Source organism: Solea solea, chromosome 15 (genome assembly GCF_958295425.1).
Source record: "Solea solea chromosome 15, fSolSol10.1, whole genome shotgun sequence".
Taxonomy (NCBI): Eukaryota; Metazoa; Chordata; class Actinopteri; order Pleuronectiformes; family Soleidae; genus Solea; species Solea solea.
In genome coordinates this window covers 16,999,206-17,021,105 of record NC_081148.1, presented here as the reverse complement: position 1 = coordinate 17,021,105, position 21,900 = coordinate 16,999,206, and the positions used below count along the sequence as shown (strand labels likewise).

The 21,900-nt window shown below is 40.9% G+C and overlaps 1 protein-coding gene across 6 annotated transcripts in view; it reads left to right on the top strand.

The window, feature by feature from the left end:
- Positions 1-21,900, top strand: part of LOC131473976 (collagen alpha-1(XIX) chain-like) — a 94,790-nt gene that overhangs the window by 48,162 nt on the left and 24,728 nt on the right. For all 6 annotated transcript variants that reach the window (XM_058651648.1, XM_058651650.1, XM_058651649.1 and 3 more), the window contains 12 exons: positions 3,033-3,077; positions 10,525-10,569; positions 10,644-10,688; positions 11,841-11,873; positions 15,445-15,483; positions 15,610-15,654; positions 16,015-16,050; positions 16,319-16,363; positions 17,551-17,604; positions 18,085-18,138; positions 19,533-19,613; positions 21,193-21,234. In XM_058651648.1, the coding sequence (XP_058507631.1) occupies positions 3,033-3,077; positions 10,525-10,569; positions 10,644-10,688; positions 11,841-11,873; positions 15,445-15,483; positions 15,610-15,654; positions 16,015-16,050; positions 16,319-16,363; positions 17,551-17,604; positions 18,085-18,138; positions 19,533-19,613; positions 21,193-21,234 (564 nt within the window). The remainder of the gene's footprint in view (positions 1-3,032; positions 3,078-10,524; positions 10,570-10,643; positions 10,689-11,840; positions 11,874-15,444; positions 15,484-15,609; positions 15,655-16,014; positions 16,051-16,318; positions 16,364-17,550; positions 17,605-18,084; positions 18,139-19,532; positions 19,614-21,192; positions 21,235-21,900) is intronic.

Genomic DNA, 21,900 nt, shown 5'->3' with positions numbered 1-21,900 from the left:
ATTTCTGTTTCCAGTCTTTTTATTGCCAAGAACCTTTATCCCTTATCACCCTCAAGCATCATCTACCGTCTTCACCAAAAAAAAGATTTAAAATGTAAATGTTTTGTCCCTTGCCAAATAAAATATATCGACTTTTTTTTATTTTTTTTTTAAACGCAAACCCACATATACAAATTAAACTTTTTACCGTGTGCCTGTAAGTTGTTGACAAGAAACCAAAGAAACATCATTATAAATGTCCCTTGAGTTACACTTTTGACAGTCCAAACATGACATTTAGAAATAATTATGTCACTGAGCATCACATAAATAAATATAAAAACTCTACTCACTAGAGTTAAATGACAAACTTTAGCAAACCAGCATCTGTTGCTTCAGTGTTTGGATGCTCCTGGGCACTGCGATGGTTGCTGGCGTTCTTGATTCTCTGTGTTCCCGAGCCACTCTGTTATCTCGCCGTGTTGCTGACAGATATTTTAGTTCGGAGAGTCAACTCAGTGCAAACGGTGCTGACAGCTGTGCTCCGGACTAATTATTTCCTGTCACTGTGTACAGGTTTGTTGATGGTGTGCTAACCAGAGGACCTCTGGACAAAAAAGTGTCAGTCTAGCCCCAAAGTCACCTGCTGTAGTCTTTTTTACTTGAAAAAGCCTGTGCTGATGAAATATTAGAAAACACCTCCTAGTGCAACATAATTGAAATTCAGCTGCACCACAAGCTACGATGCCCAAATTTAATTTCAACACAAGTCCCACCATGAAGATGGGCTTCCTATTACAGCCATTACATTACAAAACATTGGTTTTAATTAGGTGTACCTAATAAACTGGCAAGTCAGTATAATGCAACAATACTTCTGTGTCAGTAATAAAAGCAGCCATCTGAGACTGAAATATAATACTATTTCTCTTTGTTAGCAGTATGTAGGACAGAATAAAATGTGTTTTTTTTAAATATGGAAATAAGGCTTTAGCAAAATCATCACTTCAAAAATGATTTTGTAAACCATTTAACATTTGTAACTTTGCAAGAACAGGCCCAGGCCCAGGTTTGATTATATGGATTTGAGCCTAGGTCATCATTTTTAAGTTGATCAGGATGATTTATTGTACTATGGCAGTCCTAGCGCCACTATTCATTTAGACGGTGCTATGCAAATACATGGAAATACAATTTGTATGCTCTTTGGAGTTAAAAAAGGATATAAGGGCAAATGTGGAGACGTGATTTTAAAAACTGCATAATTCATGGCTTGTTTGGAATAATAGCACATGAAATATTCATTAGCTAAATTACTTATCTATGTAATCTGCTTTTGTTGTCGACTTCTGAAGTGAAAGGACAGCAGCAGGGGCTAAGGCTAGAACAAATAGCCTGATCTTTTTTGCAAACATAGCAATGATTGTCTGTCAGCCTACTCATTACCAGTGAAAAAGGGGGGGGGGGGGGAGTGCCCTCCATCCTCACTAAACACAGTCTTTGTTTGTGAGAAATGGACCTGTTACATAAACGTCATGTGTTCTGAATCGACATATGGCACCCTGGTGCATGAGTGCTTATTAAATTTATGGTTGTCACTCTCATTGCTCATTTTCCTTCCACGCAGTAATCAACCACAGTTACATTTCATGTCAGCCTTCAAATGGCTGACATGACTTTAAGGTTTTTAAATGTGCTGTTTCCCTCCAAGTGAATGCAATGTGACATCTTCCAGCTCTTCTGGAAAAAAGGCACTCCTTCGTACTGACATTAAAGCGCATGAGGCCTCAGAGGAACATTAACGCAGATGACTAAGAGCTGTTGGCCAAGGCTGTCTTTGTACATCAAACGGCACGAACGGAGTAAAGTGAGCAATTCCCAAGAGTATACACAAACGAGTTGCATTGTACCATTATTAAGGTTAATATTATACCCTAGCTTCTCCAGTTTCCATAACCCACTGTATTCTGTGGGCTAGAAACAGAGACACAAGCACATCATATACACTTGAGCACACATGCAAACAGGAGATTAAAGGAAGTCATTCTCATTCAAGCGCCTTCACCTCTCTTTCAGGTAAATGTACTGTACGTGTCAGATATGACCCAGTTCATCAAACATTTGCATATGGAGTGTTGGAGAGGAGAGGGGCACTCATTGCTCTGTGAGTCTGTTCAGCAGCCAGTGATCCTTCCATCTTCTCCAGTCTGCCAAACTCTGAAGTCAGTGGAGAATAGAAGTGTCTTCGTACTGACACGCAACATACTGTAGGAGCGGATGCACTGTTTCAATGTAGCATCTGTGTCTGATGACGAAACTCCCACTGGAAAGGGGTAATCATACTTAGCCTTAATACTGTCTACGTCGTCTCACACGTCTGCGTTTGATTATGCTCCTGTACACTGAATTGATATTGGCCAGAGAATAATCATTATTTCCTATTTGAGTGTGTGAGTGTGTGTGTGTAAACCGTGCAAGCTTGTGATGTTATGCCAGTTTTTAGGATCGCTGGTAAGAACATCCACAAAGCTGTATCCCCTTTACTTGGTAGAACTTAACCCCGCTTGATGTAAATTAGACCAACTTTGAGTAGTTTCGGAGAACATTACGTTTTATGACGATGTCAGTGTCTGAACTCGCGCAGACGCTCAATCACTGGAGTGTTTGGCGAGTCACGGTGTCAAAAAATAAAAAGTAAAATCTCAAAGCAAAGATGGGGTGCTTCGCTGTGACCTTGTTTTGCAGTGTTGGACAGCACTGGCTGGCTTAGCCTGTCTGCCGCTGTATATGCTCCTTGGGTTGATTGATGCACTGAGGGACTCGCGCAGCTGGAGAGGAGGCAGTAAACCAAAGGAAGGAACAAAGAGTAGTGGGCCACACAGGGTGCAGCAATTAAGCTGTTTTCTCGTTGTTAATTAAAAGCAAATTAGAGACTGCGACGGGAGTTGCTGTCTGCTCTTAATTGCTGGCAGCATGTAAACCCAGCAACACCTGTTGTTGCATCTTCACTCACTTACCTCACACCTTTTCTTTTTTTTTTTTTCCTTCCATAGGGACGGCGAGGAAAGAGTGGTGAGCCTGGACTCAGAGGACTACCTGTGCGTATACCTTTACCTTTACCTTCATTTAAATGGATTAAATCCTTCTTTACTATGCGTACATATAATATTACTAGATGTACGTGTTTTGGTTATTATGCATGCGTCATTACAGCGTAACAACTATGAATTAAACACTGTGAAAAACACTAAAATGTTAGGTTAAGTTTTGCTCGGACAGCAGATAACTCACAAACTAATAGTTATTTTATCTTTGTCTACCCATCCAAATTAGTTTATCCTCTATTATTAATTATCCAAAGCATATTAAAAGCAAGTTGATAAATACAGCTGATGCGCAATTAAAAATGTTAACTTAATTACATTCTTCGTGGTGATAGCTTTGCAGCACTCCTGTATGTAAAGTTTGTGCTTTCATGTCATACTTCTTACAATCTTACAGTATCTCACTCTCATATTGCTTCAAGCCGGCAGCGTTATTATTTTCAAACTACGTGGGTTATATAATGGTAGCACATGCGAATGCTTGTACAGGACAAGTCTGCCTGTAAGGACTGTTGACTCCCTGAATTATGGGTTTTTTTTTTCCTCAGGCGTTTAAACCAGTTCCAGATGATGTGTGTGTTTGTGTGGTGACCCGCACTCTAACGTGCAGAAACACCATGCTATGTAGAAAAGAGACAGCTCGTCTAGCTGACGTGATATCAGCACAAACAGACGCCCTGGATGTTCAATTATTTCCAAGCCCTTGTACCTTGATCGCACTCGTGATTGTGACATAGGATTTCATTTCATACGGATACACACCAATCCTTCTTCAGTCAGGTCTGATAGTATTGCTTTACAGAGCCCTTTTTCAAAAGGAGGACACAGGGTACTAATAAAGTTACATTTCTGTTCACCCAGACAAAAAATATGACAAAAACAACAACCAAAATCTATGCACCTGAGCTTTAACTATTATTTTTATAATTGAATCATCTCCCTTAAGTGTTTTCATGCATCCCCTGCCGCGGTAATGACTAATTAAGTTGTAGGAGACAAATGTGCAGTTGAAAAAGGAGAACAGCACAGAGATGGTGTGACATTTCTAAATGGCAATGTCCTGATGACACCCTTAGCATGTGGCAGCTATGCCTCCATCTCCCGGTATTGGCATTTGTAAGTAACCTGTTTTTCTGAGGTAGATCTCACGCGCAGACTCATCTATTCATAACACACACTAGGACATCACTCTCTCTTGTCCAGTGGCAGCAGGACATGCAGTTGAGGGGACAGCGCTTATTTTTCAATGTCAAATTAGCATCGCACAACATCAGGGGAGGCCGTGAAAAGGTACACAATAACGACACACTCAAAGATAATCTATAGTCTGCTGGTGGCCAGCCATGTGTTTGTACAAGCTAATATTAGCACAAAGAAAACAAGTGGCCTTTACTTTAAAAATTTAGTTTTTTCAAGTAAATGTGCCAGTTTAAATGAGGGTTATATGGTCTTATAAGGACACACATAGACATAGCCAACATAACCACATTCATTTGTTTGTCTTTGTAACATGTAATTATATTTTTTTATGGGTTCTTTGTGTAAACGTTGCCGGGTCCTGCAGGGATTTCTGAAGGTGCAAGTGTCAAGGTATCTATCAGAATGTTATTCATCACAAAACAAAGGACCAGCATGTGACATTTAGGGTAGATTTCACCTGATAAACCAGCTCTCACTTGTCAAGATGAATTGAAAACAAGGAGTTGAATACGCTGTACAACACTGTCTGTAGAGAGATAGTTGAACTATACGAGAAGAGCTCAGAAAGTCTAGTGTAGAATCTATGTGACCAGACGCCTGTTCTGTTCTGCTCTTGACTGGCATTTTTATTTTTTAGTTAAGAACACATCTCCCACGCTGGAAATGGCACCTTTCAGTCAATTGTATCGTAGAAAGTTAAGTAGCTGTTCCCACCCTGCACCCCCCGCAGCACCGCGCAGCGGGACTCGGTACTTATTCTCCAAACAGACAGATGGCCGTTATCATACAGTGCTTTTGCAAAAAGCGCCTGCAATTATTTTCATGAAGCCCTGGGGTGCTGTAGCTCACCAGAGGCTTCAGAGATACGCTATGTTAAAAAGAAAAAACTCTCAGACATGAACCTTTACCAGACCTCCCTCTGTCAGTGTTGCTACCTGCTTCCTTCACAAAACTCAACCCTTTCAGCCCCCACCCACCACCGACAAAGCCTCCATCAGCCCTCTTGAGATCATGCTCAGAGTGAAGGCTATTGTGTACTGGACAACCTCTTGACCGCAGCTGTTCATTTGATGTATAGCTGTGTCGTTTGCTGGACTGTCAGTTTAGACCACAGAATTCCTTCTGCTCCCTGAGCCCAGAGGAAGGAGAATTGTCAGCTGGCCAACCTTGAAAAGGGAAGTTATCTGTCTGAGGACATACTTATTATGTCTAAAAACAAATGGGTGGTGAATTTGTTTGGATTAAAAATTATCATGTAGTATTACTATGTCCTAGAAAGTTGTTTGCTGGAGTAGAATGACAAACGGGGGTTACCTTGATTAAGGTTTTCTGTTTTTGGTTTCTTAGTTTTGGCTTTAATATTTCACTTGAGCGACTTACATGAATTGAAGCTTAAATACGCAAAACCTCACGTGGCAGTTACATGTCACCAGTACAAGGATAGGAAATAGTTTAAAATGATCTAATAATGTGAGTAAAGTGAAAGCAAATCAGACCCAACATGGAACCTTGAGGTGCACCACAGATCAGTAGTAGCGAGAAAAGAAAGTGTCATTTTTGTTTTGCCATGACAATAATAGGCTGCTTCAATAATAGGCTATTTTTTATTTGGATCTGACTGACCGTGGGTTGCCTTTTTTTCTTGAATATATTGAACAACTGGATTAGTTGGGGCTCAGCCAGATAAGACCAGACATGAACTAACAGGCAATTGTGCAAAGTAGGTAAAATATCAACAGGACTGGAGAATGATTTCTTGCTGCCCACTTGCTCAGTAAAGTCTTACAGCGGAATGTGAGAGACGGAGTTCAGAATTGATGATCGCTGAGAGGGATGAATGGAGAAGGGAGTAGAAGTGGTGGTAATGCTAGCCCTGACATTTTGGATCTCATCCACAAAGAATGTGAGAAAATAGCTGCAGTCCAGTCTGACATGAGGTGTGGGAGTGACAAATAGTTGTTTACTGGTGAAAATGAGACCATTTAAGTGACCGTTGCTTCTTTAATTGTTTTGCTTAGCACATTTAAAAAGGTTGCAGGCTTAAAAAAAATAATGGTCAGTAACACACCTATTGAAAACAAATGAAAGGAATGTTGTTTATAAAATGTATAAAACAAAATAGGTTTCTCAGTGCGAGTGCAACCAGGTACTTGAATTGAATTTTGAATTAAGACATTATGTGTAGTCCTGTGCAGAAGTCTTAGGTCACCACCAGCGCTGTCAAATTGGATGACAATGATGTGACTGAATGCTGCAAAATGTCATTCAGCTAAACACATACTGTAAATATGCTAAATGTGGAATTAACAGTTTGGACTGCTGTCATATGGAAAGAATGTAAACTAAGACCCTGACAAATTTAGGAAGGTAATCTAAAATGTTGTGGATTTTATCAGCCATGTCTTTGTCCAGTATAAAGCCTGGGCAGAGAGTATGTGCTTTAAGGATGAGACTTGACCTCTTAATGAGGCCTGTGGGAGCGGACATCAGTAGTTTGCTGGACCGGTTGTTGTTTTGCTATTGCAGTGTGACCTCCATGTCTGGACAGTAGCCAGCCTGTCGTCCAGTGCCTCTAAATAATCAGGAACACAGGGCAGTGAACTCTCTCGAGACCCAAATCAGGACTTTGACATGGATGGTGGGAGAGTTGGAGAAAGACAGCAGGCTCTCTCCAACTGTTGGTGGGAAATCGTCACTAAGGATCCTGCTTTATATACAATGCAAGACGAGGATGCTCCCGGTGTAAAATGATGGTGGAACAGCCACTGAGGGAGTCTGGTTTTGCTCTGAGCAAGAGCCAGGGGTCCTCAGGGATGAAGCTCACAGCATGAGCTGAGAAAATGGCTGACCAGATGTGCAGCAGAGGCTGGAGCCAGTGATGCAGCATCAGTTGAACAGAAGGTAGTGCCAGACCGTTCTTCAGGTGATCGTGGCCTATGCACAGCAAATGACAATGATGGTGATAGTTTAGTAATTAGCACCATTAGTGTGCTGAATGAGCTGAACAGATTGCTGAAAAAGCTGCAACATTCCAAAAAAAAAACAACTTCACCACTGGCTTTTAATATGATTAGCATCTTCAGATGTGGCTCTGTCTGATTGTAGATGACTATCTCTCAAGAAGATATGGCTTTGACTAAATACAGGCCATATGCAGTTCTGGGTGCACTGGGTGTTATACAGAGGTCAAATATCACCTACACTAATTGGTCAGTGTATTATGTATACCTGTTTAACTGCTTATTAATGCAATTATCTAGTCAGTCAATCACATGACGGCAACTCAATGCAGTTTAGACATGATGATTATGTAGACATGATCAAGGCAAACCGAGCATCAGAATGTGGGAAAAAAAGTGATTTAAGTGACTCTGAACATGGCTTGATGTGATGGCACCAGACGGGCTATTTCAGAAATGGCTGATTTCCTGGGTTTTTCCACACACACAGCCATCTCTAGAATGTTCAGCGAATGGTCCAAAGAGGAGAGAATAGCAAGTGAGAGGCAGTTCTTTGGGTAAAAGTGTCTTGTTGATGCCAGGGGTCAGAGGAGAGTGGCTAGACTGGTTCAAAAGTATAGAAAGGCATCAGTAATTCACAGCAGTTGCTGAAATAACTTGATACAACCAAGGTATGTAGAAGACAGCAAAACACGTCAAACCTCACAGCAGTTGGGCAACAGCAGTAGAAGACCACCGGAAGCCACTATTAGGTGCCCTGTGTAATACTGGCCTGTCAGTTTAGATATACTTTATGATTAAAAAAGTAAAAAAAACGTGGAAATATCACTTTCTACAATATGGTTCCTGTAATACCTGATTTGTGATGATGTTGCTTGAGAGATAAATAGCTTAAAAATGTTGATGTCAGTGCTCTAATGCAAGCCAGCCTGGCGCTAGCCATGAATCAGTCATGCTCCTACATTACAGATCCATCTTTACTTTATCGTTTTATATGATATGCTTACTGTGGATGGCTAGAAAAGTGTGCTGTTGTTTCACATTATAGTCTGCGATACTGGAAAAAAGCAATCATTTTAAATGAAATGACATAACCTAACAAGATAAGTGAGAGAAACTTATCCAATTGTCTTAATTGTAGGCCTCTCGTACTCATGGTCGGCACAGTACACAAAGTTAGGTCACCATTATACAAATTTAACGGATATTGATACAGTGTTCCATCTTATCTTTTTAAGTATCTCTAAATCCTAAGATTGGAGCTACAAACGTTTCCATCGGCAACAATCCTGTAAGAGAACTGTCTTAGCTTGGACTAAACAGGCTCCAGACAAACTAAACTGCAGCTTGTGCAGCATCTGTGTGAGTTGAACCCCCCTCATGGTGTCAGTGAAGTGTGAACATTTTAAAAAAATGAGCGGTGCATGATGGGTTGGGAAGAAAATGTTCTCATGAATCACATCTACATAACTGTATCTCCCACTGACAGGCTCTGACAGACCAACGCAGATATTGATGGATAGATGGGAGTGGGATGGAGACATGCTTAATTGTCGTTTGATGACGTGGGGTGTCTCGAAGTCGACGTATCACCCACAGACATGCACAGGTGGACCAGTTGTTCCGAGGGACTGTTGAGCGCGCCGCTACACACGCTGCACTTTCTCATTGTGTTAAAAACAGTGATGATCAGGATAAATACCGCCGTTGTGGTGCCGTTAATCTGATTAGAAAGCTTTATTAACTTGTTGCGTGCCCCTCTGCCAATGAATTGACTTTGAATGATCTTTCGAAGGATCTTAAGATAACCATTAAAACTGTCTTTCCGTAAGTCAGTGCCAGGATACAGTGCTCAAGATTTGTATTAGTGACAATGCGGGCCAATTCTAACCTTCCATTTCATGTGATTTAGATTGAATGTCATAACTCTGCAAGCTACCTCTCTGTGTACAGCACAATTTGCAGTTTTCTGTCATACTGTACCAAAAAAAAAACACACAACCCTTTCTGTTTGGAAAATAAGGCCCTGGACTGACTGATAACGCAACAATTATCCAGTTGATTTCCCGGTAAAGTTATGAGTTCCCTTGTCGTTGATAACGCTGTGCAGAATTCAATTAGTAGTCAAAGTCACTTTTGCCACTGGTCCCTCCTCCCTGCCTAAATTATTAATAGGACAATCCATCTGTTCAAAGATGCCAGCAGTCTACTGACTTAATAACAGCTCATAATTTAGACAAGGAAAAAGTGACTTTAGCTCATTAAATGATTGGTATCACAGTGGCTGTCAGGAGTGGGGGTTGGGGTGAAACTGAATGGCAGTTATTGTCTGTTAGAGTCCAGACGCTCCTCAGGAGAGTGTAAATATCCTTCAACCTTCCTCTGATGCCGCTGTCTTCTCTCGCGCTTCATAAAGTCTTAACACGGACTCACTCGAATTCTTCCCGTCAAGCATTCACATCTTTTTTTCTTTCTTTTTTTTAGAAAAGAGCAACCTTTTTTAGGAATATTTATCTTTTTCTTTTTCTGTTAACTGTGACGAACAACAGGTGAGTGTTGAAGAGATGCGAAACCCAACTTGACAAGCAAATGATTTGCTTCACATCTGCCGTGTCGCTAAAATACTGGCTGGTGTATATTATGCCAACACCTTGTGTAACAGCAGAAGTACGAGCATACGAAAGGTCACGCAAAGGTGAGAGATGTTTACTGTATGATGAATCTTCTATGAGGTTCCAAGAAAAGTGTAGTGAGAAGTTCCACAGCGTGTTTAGTATGGGTATAAAATAAAAAAAAAAGGTTCTATCACAAATCTGTTCAATTATTCATTCCCTGTGTGTCTTGACCAAGATGCAAGTACATTTGTTTGACAGTCGTGTTTACTTAAAGTATTCTCCTCATAACTGACAGGAAGCTGTCCTGTTCTAATATTCCAAGGGAGTCAAATTAACCAGCAGTCATAAAGTGCCATCTATTGGCAGACGGAAGAATAATCTTACCACGGAAACATGGAGAAGTGCTGCAATGCATCAGGGGTTAGGTTTTTCATTATCCTGCGAGACACACATAACACTTATTCACATAAAACCGCTGCCGAGTCCCCAGTCATGTTTCTTTTCTTTTTTTTTTCTCTCACATAATTACAAGCCGCTTTGATTTTGAGATGACACAGAACTGTATGTCTTCTCCTGATTACTTTTGTTCCACTCTCTGAGCTTGCTGGCTTTTGCCCAGTCTTTGCTGTCGGTCACTGTCAGTGATCTGCTGTGTTCTTCTCTCAGGGGGAGAAGGGTGACTCTGGAGTCCCAGGAGAGAAAGGAGCCCCCGTATGTATTTTCCTGCGGTGATATTTACAACGTCATCCTGTTAAGGCTTCATTAACCAAGGCCTTCTCCCACAGGGTCAGCCAGGTGCCGAGGGTGCCGGCGTGATGAAAGGACAAAAAGTAAGTCACGTCAATGTCAAGTGTCAAAGACCATGATTCCCTCGGTTTGTGTTCCGTGAAACTGAACCTCTCAGACTGTCTGTCAGTCTGTTCATCCTCCTGAGGTATTTGGAATCATTGAGCAGCAAATTATGAATCAGCACTTGCTTATTGCCTTGTTTTTATAGTTGCTATTGTTTGTGGATCCTTTCCACGCATGAATGAAAAAAGATGTCCTTGTGTCCATGTAATGCAAATATCAAACGCTAATGCTTGTCTGTTTACCTTTTGTGTTGCACAGCATTCTAAATCTAATCTAAAGTGATTTCAGCAAAATCTATAGGGAGGTTGGGCTTGTGTCAAGAAAAAGCACACTGTTGTTTTGTGCTGACAGGGGTGAGCTGCTGACAGCCCACTTAAAATGCACCCTCACTAATCTGAAGCTACTGTACATGTACATATACATACTGTATATATATATACACATTGCGCTCAGATGATGAAACCTATAGGCAGTGGCTATGTCAATCTAGTACTATTAAAACAAAAGAAGGTGGATCATCAAAACCGGTAGGTTTCATCCTCCAGGAACCATTAACGTCTGTACAAACCTTCACAGCAATCCATCTAATTAAAGTGATCGAGTGACTGACATGAAGACATGATTATGATGTATGTCCTGTAAGTCATATGATTAAATCATGGACTATATATAGAAACTGGCAACAGCCGCCGCAGTGCACCTTGGTGATAGAAAGGTAGCCAGAAACATAAATTATATTAAAAAAAATAAAACTATGACAATACAACATTTCATTTTGGAGAGTACTGTAGTTGTGCTGCTTGTTCAATTAAATCACTGTGTTCCCAGGGATTTGGGCTCAAAAACGATCGAAATAGAATACAATATTCTGTGATTACGATTAGTAATTGCTCGGGTTAAAGTGTAGCATGTATGCATGGCGAACTTAAAGTTCCCTGTGTACTTTATGTGCCAATGTTATGTGATGTGTCACAGTCGACCTCCAGTCCAGTGTTCCTCCATGAAACAATAAATGCAGCCTCTGTTTGGTCATGGTGTAACTTGGTTAAGCATTTCTCCAGAATCAGTTGGTGCCATTGTTTGAAGTCTTTTTCAGGCACTTGTTTCATTTAAATCTGTTTTATTTGCAGGGTGATGTTGGCCCTCCTGGTCCTCCTGGTCCTGTGAGTACAGTATGCTGTCAAAGATCACCTTACAATATAATGTCTATATCTATCATTTAATTTGCAATAAGAATAAGTGTTCTGATCTTTGAAACAATGCTAAGGAAAAGCAACATTGTGTTTACTTTTCCTTTCACTGCCCTGTTGACAAACATACAGATCTGTCCTATTATTAGCTACGTAGTTTTGATTAAAATGTTTTTTTTCCTGCACAAACAGTGGATCAGTATTGATAAAGGACTTATAACGTGGACAGCCTTTTCGAGACGCATGAGATTAGTTGTGACAAATGCGTCCTGAGTTTTTTTTTTTTTCTCCGAGTCATGTACACAGCAGAGAAATATTAACAAAGTGACAAGCAAAGGCACTGAGAGCTGTGGATTTAAGTGATTTCATGTGCGTCTGTATCTCTTAAAAAAACAAAAGGTCTTCAGTGCATGAATTAATGATGGGGACCAGGCAGCAGACAACCTGCTAATGATTTAATGATCATTATAAATTGTGGGAGTTAAGTTGCAAGACACTGGTGCGGCTTGTTTGTGAAGAAGTTAAAAAAGTGAGAAGCCCTGTTGTCATGGTGGATGTTCTGAGGTATGTTGAAGGTGGCACAGACTGACGAGTGCTATATACAGTAAATTATATACTGTATATCTTAATTTACTTTATAAAAGAATACAAATGTGATGTTGTTGAAGCCTAATTGTCAAAAGGGTCAGAGTGACATAATGGAGATCTCCATTCTAATGGGTTATCTGCCGCCTGTTGAGACCCTGAAAGCTTTGGATGTAACATTGGCGGCTTTCATTCTTATTCTCATTCCGGTTGCTTGTTAACAAGCAATTCAAATGGAAATAAGACAACTTAATTATCCAGAGAGCAAAATATCACTCACTCTCCACTAGTTTCATGTGTTTTTGTGTCACCAACAAGAAGTCTACTCGCATAATAACGGCACACATCAACGTGTGCACTTTCATCGGCTGCTCAAAACAGCCCGGCCTTGCTTTTTGCAGTTTATTTTTGAAATCGTCTCTTTCCTGTGAACTGCATACCAGCGCGAGGAAGGAGATGAAAATAAGATGGTGCATCAAAACTGAAATGCTCACTTGTGTTCATTGTTGTGTTGTGAGCTACGGCTGACCCAGGACATAGGAGATATATACTATAACACAGCGTAGAGGGGGGGAAACATCAGTCATTTGATAAATGAGGCCATTTGAATATTTAGTACCAGTCTCTGTCTGCGTTCTCTGCTTTCCTGTGGCAGATAATTTTGGCAGTTAAGCATTGATTTCCCTTACACAGCAGAAGCGAGGGATCAGATCATTACCCTCCCTTCATAAACCTTCCTGTGCCTCTGTTTATTAGCGACGGGGAGGAGTAGTGGACTTACACGCATGCCCAGCCACCGTTTCCCCCAACACCCTTAAAGTGGCAAAATAGCCATTTTAGCCCTGAGATTGTTCTGATTTTATTGCGGCCCCAATTGCTTCACAATACAGTTTTATAATCTATTAAACTGAATCTCTTATGCCAAGTTATGTTTAGTGAATGGCTCTGTACGGTATTTCACTGCTCTTGGGAAACATTCTGGCACACATTTATGATCAGGTTCACATGATGATGGCAGATACATGTACCCCAGGCAGGGAATTCTGTCTGTGATGGCACTGATATTGTTCAGTCTGAGTCTGCAGACACTCTAGTGGAACTGTAGGGGATTCAGTATTTTACATTTTGACCATTGATGGTGAAGCAGGGGAGAACATTTAATGACAAGGGATGTGTATAGTGCCTTGCTTATTATAACACACTCAATGGAATCACAGATAATGTTCTTCTAAGGTCCTCCATCATGAAATACCATAGGTCATTTTGTCGCCACACTCCGATGGAGCCTGCAAAAATGTCTCCTGGATGTGTTCCCTTACAGCAGCAAGCCACTCAGCCTTTGTCGTCATGGATACGAGGCTGGACAGCCAGTGTGTACTAGTGGCGGCATATGAAAACCTTGCCTTTAAGGTCACAAGAATGAACCTATGATTTGATGATATTTGATGAAATTGTCACACTTTCTTTAGGGTTTTCACGTTTTTTTTTTTACGGAATCCTTAATGAGACAAAAACCAAAGGAGGAAGCTCGTGGCACTAATCTTGATAAGGCTCATGTCCTTTCAGAATTTAAGCTTTTACTTCCATTTTTCTTCTTTTAATTGAGTCTCTTTTATCATCAGGTTGAAAACCAGCCAAACGTCTTGCTGGTTCAGACTGCATACAGCAGTAAAACATGCCGAACGCAACATAAAGGGCCTGCGGATGTGTAGCTTTAATGAGTTCTGATGATTGTAGATACAAGATTTGATTTAGTTCTTAAATTTGCTTAGTTTGTAATGAATTCGGCTTCAAACATTACTCTTGTTTTTAAACTCGCTACCCAGTTATACCGCCAGTCTTTAGTTATGTCTGTGCCACCTATTATTGATATATACCTCCAGTGGCAGTACAGAAATGTGATCATTAGTATCATATCATCAGTGGGCGCACTGCTCTCTCTCATGAAATATAATTTTGGTCCCTTTTTCACTTATTTTAAGTGGGACAAGCTATTAGAAAGACTGAATGTAGAACAGTATCTCTATGGATTAATGTCGTCACTTATGTCAGTAGTTTGGCAGTTCATCCTCAGTCTGTTCTGCGTCTAAATGATTTGATATGTGAACTACTCAAGTAATGATTGTAGGGTGACATGGCTCGGTAGAAACTCTCTAAGTCAGGGGCCTCAAACTCAAAATGACCTGGGGGCCAGTGAACTTCGAGGCTGGTCAGGACGGGGGCCGGGCACCAGTCAAAGTAAAAAAAAGTTCAACAGTTCACTAAATTTAACTTAAAATGATATCCTGATAATCCATCATGATACTGCAAATTTAAACTATCCAGGATGACGTTGCTCACCCTTTCAAAGTAAAAGTGTTTGTTTTGATTTATAGTTCACACAAAAAAGAACACATTTATGACACAAAATGAATCTGTTAACACCAAAAAACGAATGTAACCTACTGTATTATTAACATTAGGTTACAGTTTTCATGATCACTTTAAAATAAGTGCAGGGCCACAGGACATCGATTGGAAGGCCGCATGTGGCCCACGGGCCGCGAGTTTGAGGCCTCTGCTCTAAGTCTTTGTCGTTGTTGGTTCATTTGGGATTCACTGTGGATATCATTCGTAGCAGATTATGTGGTACATCCAGGGTTAGGGTTGCCTTCACTGGCTGGTCTTGGTCGTTGCTGTTTCATGTAGTTGTGTTGCGGAAAACTCTGAACATTACTGTTGCTATAAAAGAGATAGATGGGAGGAAAATGGAGCTTTATTATTTTTTATTCAAATTCACAGTAGGCTCAGATTAGTAATGAGTCATCTCGGGCACATACAGTATATGAAGACAGCTAGGGTTGTCGGTCCTTTATTGCCTTTCAACGCAATCAGCGGTTGAGAAATTTCTCTCATCACTTTTATATACTTGCAGTAATTACAAGACCTTTTAGAGAACACTGTCTCCTTCTTTACGTAGGTGATGACGGCTCATGGATTAAGACAGCTCTCTGGAACTGTAAGCAGCTGTTCACATCATAGCACTTGAAATGTTTATGCACTGTATCTTGGTTCCTCTTTTAAATGGTGCACACGGGTCTCTTCGGTCAGACTTTGAAATAGGCTGTTTTGTCTTGTGTTTGAGGACGAAGTGAAGGAGAAGACCCAAAAAGGAGAGAAGGGAGATCAGGTGACTATATTTCTTTTCACTCATTGTTGTAATTTTAAAACAAGAGATACACCTTCCCGAAGAAAGCAGATTATAGTGAAGCAAAATAAACTACCTGTAGAGATTCTAGGAAACATTGACATTCAACATTTTATTTCATTATGTCGGGCATTAATACCAAACACACAGCGAGAATTGTTTAGAGAATGAAGGGAGATTTATGCAAGGTATGAGAGCAAACGAGGACGTTTGGAAATACTGTTGTCACCAGCCCAACTTTATGAAGGTCCTATATGAAGTTGAGGAATAGAAGTGGGTAACTATTATATTCACATGCATCCTTAGATATAATGGTTGTCTCTGTCCTTTACGTTTGTGCAGGGGGAGAGAGGAGCACAAGGACTGCAAGGCTTCAAGGTAACTCGTTGAGGATGGAGGGAGCACTCGTATCAACTCTTTGATATGACTTGAATCACTGATTTGACTTGAGCATCTCTTGCCATAAAAAAAGATTTATGAACCCCATGACCTTACACTGTGGCAAATATTATCATAATATTATACCTTTGTGGGAGGTATCTTTGAGTTTTTTGTTTTTTTTTCCAAAATCTCAAAAGCAATAATGAAAGGCGGTGTTGCTACTGCCGCTCCCGTATCTTTTCCAACTTTTTGGTGATCGTTACAGGGAAACACAGGGCCGCCAGGACTAAAGGGAGATCAAGGACCGGAGGTGAGTTTCTGTATTCACGTCATGTCTTCTCTGAAGTGTCTATGGGGTCAAACAGTAAAGTCTAAAACCTGCTGAATGTGAATGACAGCGAGACAGTGCCCGCCAAGACAGGTCTGTGGAGGCGAGCCATGGTATCAGGATACAGCCGCAAGATACACCCACTCAACCAAGTCTCACCAGTTAATAATGACGTTTTCTTTATAGTATCCAATAATTACCACCAATATTTAATCATGAAAAGGAAAAGTATTTGGCATGTACTTTTTTGTGGCCCGGGGTTTTATGAGCCATTCTGCAGCCAGCCACCAGGTGGTGAGCGAAATGTTTGTTGGCTTCACTTCTAATGCAGACATGTTTAATTCCAAACACAAAAGGGAATTTATAAAAATAGAAGCCTCCGTTTTGATGCTTCTGCACTGTTTTGTCAGTTATCATCAATGTAACCCCTCAGTTTCCATGGTAATGTATGGATCTTACAATAATGGCAGTAATGAGTCGTGAACAGCGATGCATGTAAACAGCTTATTTAGAATCACGGCATAACCGGCCTTTGGTCTTGCAAACCCGCTGCTCCTTAGTCATGACATCAGATCCACAGCATCTTTCCATTAATGGTTTAATTAAGGATGTATAAGGAATACTGTGCAGAATTCAACATCCAAACACTGCATGAGGTGTCCATAGCTTCGGTGCCTACTTCCTAGAAGTGTTTGTCTCATTAAATTGTCAAAGGACTCGCATAGACTCACTAGAATTCACTTGTGAAACTTCGTGGGAGCATTTTGTCATGTTCAGCCATACGCCCAGGTTTCTGCTGCTGTCATGCTTCACTAGGACTTCATGTACTACTGTGTGTCCTCCATGAATCACTTTCTGTGTGAGGCACCTGAATGTCACCCGGTGCCTCACAAGACACTGCTCTACTGAGAAAGACAGAGAGTCGTGTGAAGCTGATATGCTTAAGCCGCATTGTATAAACTCATTTGGAAATGGCTATAATGTAAAGGACCTTCATGTATTTCTAAAAGCTATGCACTGCAGCTTTAAACAACTTAGCTATTTGAAGAAAAAAAAAACTGTTGAAAGTGCCTAAGGTGTAGCTTGGCTGGTCAGTAAAATTCAAAGTCTCTCACTGAGCAAACTGAGAAAATAGTCCAAAGTATTGGTTTCCCTTTGTGTTTTGCCAGGGGAAACAAGGCCCGTCTGGACCCACTGGACTCCCAGGACACCCCGGCGAGCCAGTGAGTATATTGGCACTAGACACTAGCACTTCATGTCAAGCCTTCCTCTCCACTCATTGCCTTAGCTGTCAAATTGCCATATCCCCTTCCCTTCTAACTCAGCCTGCCAGAATGAAGGAGAAATAAAAAGATAAACCTCAACAGGCAGAGACAGAAAGGAAGTGTAGGGGAAAAGTCTAGAATTTTTTTCACAGACGATCAGTAATCAAATTTAAGAATTAATTAGTGGAAAGAGGCAAATCTTAGCACTTTATGCCAGGAATGGAGGCAGAGGCCCAATCTGTTCTCCACACCTGCTTCAGTAATGAGCATCTGTCTTTATTCAAGAGCAGGGAGGGATAAGAGGCATTTCATAAATCCTGGCTAAGGGAAATTATGTCGGAACATGGCAGCCCGCTGAAGCAGTGAGGAGGAGGAGATAAATGTGTGAGGAGATGAAGGCCTGGTGATAGATGTGTCTCTTTTCACCACTATTTACAGGGCTCGCCAGGGGAGCTCGGGGTGCCTGGGAGAGATGGCCTGAAAGGAGAAAAGGTAGGTAAACTTCAAAACAAGATCTCACTCAAAAAGGGAACTGCTGATGTTTTATTACACTTGGAACATGCTGGACAACTTGTGAAGACAGACTGCAGATGACCTGCCCTGAACACCACCCGTAGTCATGTTATAACTGTGTTTGTGCATTCGTTGCCTCTGACTACACTTTTGTTGGTGTACATATTCATATTTTTTTTTTTAGTTTGTTTGTTTGTTTTTGCAGTTGGACTTGTTCCAAATACCCCACTGAAAGTAGTGAAGTGGAAACGTGCACAGTTGACATGCATATTCAATTGTGTTTGTCACTTGTCAAAATAAACGAAGCTGTACTTTAGTCTTCCCGCCCACTGGAGTCACTCTACACTCCAGGGCAGAGAAATAAACATAAAGTGTTTACGCCTCCTACATCATTCACATTTATAATCCTCCTTTGTCTTCTTACTGTTAACTCCGATCCTGAAGGCAGCTCTGGTTATAGATTCATGCGGTATAAATAAGAAAAAGGGCAGAAAACGTCTGTGCACACTGTCTCGCTTAGACAGAAGACCTATACACTTCACTTTTAAAAGAGTGTAACATTTTATTGGCAGCAATTTACTATACAACCCCTAAATATGTTTGTGTAAGTGTATAATTGCTTTCAAATAAAAAATACTTTTGCTCTATGTAGCCTTAGAATCAGCCTTTTATTTGTACTTGAAGCAAAAGCAGCCCAAATTCATGTTTTAAAGCTATGGAAAGAAGTGGTTTAAGAATATTTGTATTCTTTCTGGCACCGTAGTTCTATGATGCGCTTGGAAAAGGGAGGTGTGAACGGAGGAGTCCACCATTTCTTGCAAGCTGCAGTCTCACCATTAGATGTCACTCATTCTTACACACTGGACCTTTAACAGGAGTAGCTGCTAATACATTTCTGTGAGTTAAGCAACAATAATGTTAGAGCTTGAAACACTGTGAGCTTTTCAAAGCATTTTCCAGACACAGTGTTTGAGCTAATGGAACCTATTAACTGTTGTGAATTAGCAGTAAACACAAAGAAAGACTATACAGCTGAGGCACTTGACCATAAACGCAAATATTGGGCAAATAAAAATGTTGATCTCATGTAAAAGTAGAGGAAGAGTTAGGGAATCACCAAGGTCAGAAGTAATAATCCAAAAAAAAAAAGTAATCAATCCAGTAGGTTTTGAGATTCTCCTTTCTCGTTCAAAGTCCAGTGAAATGTTGAATGAAAATGTACACAGCAGGTGGCAAAAGCCACGAGGTATTTTCAGAGTAACAGCCGATGACATTGTCAACCTACAAACCCGAGGGTTTTGTAGAAGGCAAAGTCACTCTGACAATTTGTCTGCCGAGGGAATTCTGAATATTGTGTGCCTTTCTGTCTGTAGGGCGACTCTGGCGGAGTGATAGGGCCACAGGGACCCCCGGGCCCTAAGGGTGAGCCTGGAGAAGCTGGAGGTGGATATATGGTGGGTACTCTATCAAAATGCTGACAGTCCCCTTTCATCTCATGATGTTGGCTCCACGCAGCCCCCGAGTCACGGAGGGAAAAGGGGAAAACAAATCGAGTTAAATCAACACAAGTTCAAAAAGCATAGATAATATACAAACAGCGGAAACAGTATCAGTCAAGTTAAAGGAAACTGGCCCCCACTTTCCCAGCTGTGTAGCTGCCATCACATCATGGAGATGCAATGTCATTAAGTAATTCACCATTGGATAACCCCAGTCTGTTTAATCGCCTATCTTCCCATTTTGGAGCTTATAGCTGTTGAAGCACTCACTTTTATGGGCATGGCTTTGCATATAGACATGTTCATTACAGCATCCTGCAGCTAAGGCCTCACTTCTGCAGCTCTGAGTGTTTGTACTCCTCAATCAAGTGCTCTCCGGCTTTAAACAGCCATGTTTGTTTGTGTGCATGTGGAAACACGGGAGTGAGCGTTAAGTCGGACGGTAAAGACCTACTCATCAAGCGAAAGGCGCTGTGTTCGGCTGAGCTGAATAATATAGAAAAGATTGCGTTTGGACAGATGTATTTAAACTCTACTTTAATGTACTCCAGCGCCCCCGTGGAACATGGGATGGAGGGCTATAAGTGTGTGCGTTTAACGGTCAAGGAGGACATGTTTGCACTGATCGCTCATGTTGTTAGTTTAAAAACTAACGTCTCCTGTTTTGTGCGAATGTCCTTCATGGATCCCACAGTCTTTTTATGAACGTGGCCTCAGTCTGGCAGCTTTGGAGGAAAGTGGACTCATATGGGTTTTTGTTATATAGGATGTTGGAAAGGGGGTGGGGGGGGGGGGGGGGGGGGGGGGTGAAGCAATAAACAGAGACTCTGATAGTGATAGATGCTGATAGTCTAAACATTTTTAATGAATCACTCTGCTCAAGTAGTTAATGTCATGTTATTGATTTTTCCTTTAGATGAACAAGGAGCAATTTACTCTTCGCTTCGTTCTATTTTCTTTATTTTACACGGACCTCACTCTTATCAAGTACATTTTTCACCCCCATAGAGTGCAGATGCATAATGTATAATACAATGCAGTTATGGGGTCATAATATAGTCTCCAAAAGTCCTTCCCTCCTTCCTTCAAACTTTCCTCTGTTGAACATCATTTCTGCGAAACTGTAGAATTGCTGTGTGAGCTGAAGTCCAACTTCTGCGCAGCTAATTTACATTGTGCAATGTCGGACTTGTAACACTAATACGCGCTGAGGACAGAAATCAATGTCTCATCTGGACTGTACGGTAAATTATGCTTACAGTAACCCCAATTCCAATCAAGGTTTTTCTCCATGGTATGGTATTATCAGTGCGGCCCTGCACATAGATGCTATAAACAGTATTGAACATGAGCCCATGATGCAGTGCTGTGTTTAGACTGTTTGCAGTGGAGCTTATAGAGATTCAATACTATTCTATTTTAATTCCACCACTATAGCAGCAGCTTTTTTTTTCTGCATCTTGGGCCTAAAGTGAATTGCTGATGAATCTACCCTGACTCCTCATTCAGATGTCTTCGTCTTGTCTGTGTCTAGGGAGATGGGCTGTCACTGTCGAGAGGCTCTCGTGGACCCAAGGTGCGTCCTTTGTCTATTTATGTTTATGCATGTGTACCATGTTGAATTCAGTGACGTATGTTAATGTCTAAGTGGGTCATCGTCAGATTGTTTACTTGTTGACTTTCAGTCCTCCATTTGACATAGATGTTGATCCAAATGTCTGACTACCTCCACTGCCATTGTTTTTTTTTTTTTAATGTGTTATTTTTCATTTGGTTTTAGAGCGGGTTTGCCAGTTTTTTATTAGTTTTAGTTTTTTGTAATATGGAGTATTCGCCAGGTGGACGATACGAAAAGGTCATAAGCAGTATTGTGTCATAAAAACCCAGCAAAAGATGCCATAGGGCTGATGAACAACCATCCCTGAATCAAATATAGCCTGAGGTGCAAAATGTGCATCACACTGCTGAGGTTGGATGCAGTTAGTGGGAAAGGTAAAAATCAAGTCGCCAACAGACCAAAGACACACATGAACACAACATAAATAATAATAAATAACCCTCGTGAGGCACATCACATTGCACATCTGAGAGAAAAACATGAGCAATATTAAAAAAACAAATCAACCCCTTGACTAGAGGTTTGAGATGAACCAACTCAACCCAATTAACTACGTAACGCATGTTATGTGCATTGCTTTGTGTCCCACATTGTAAACAAAAACAAATTAAAAACATTATCATG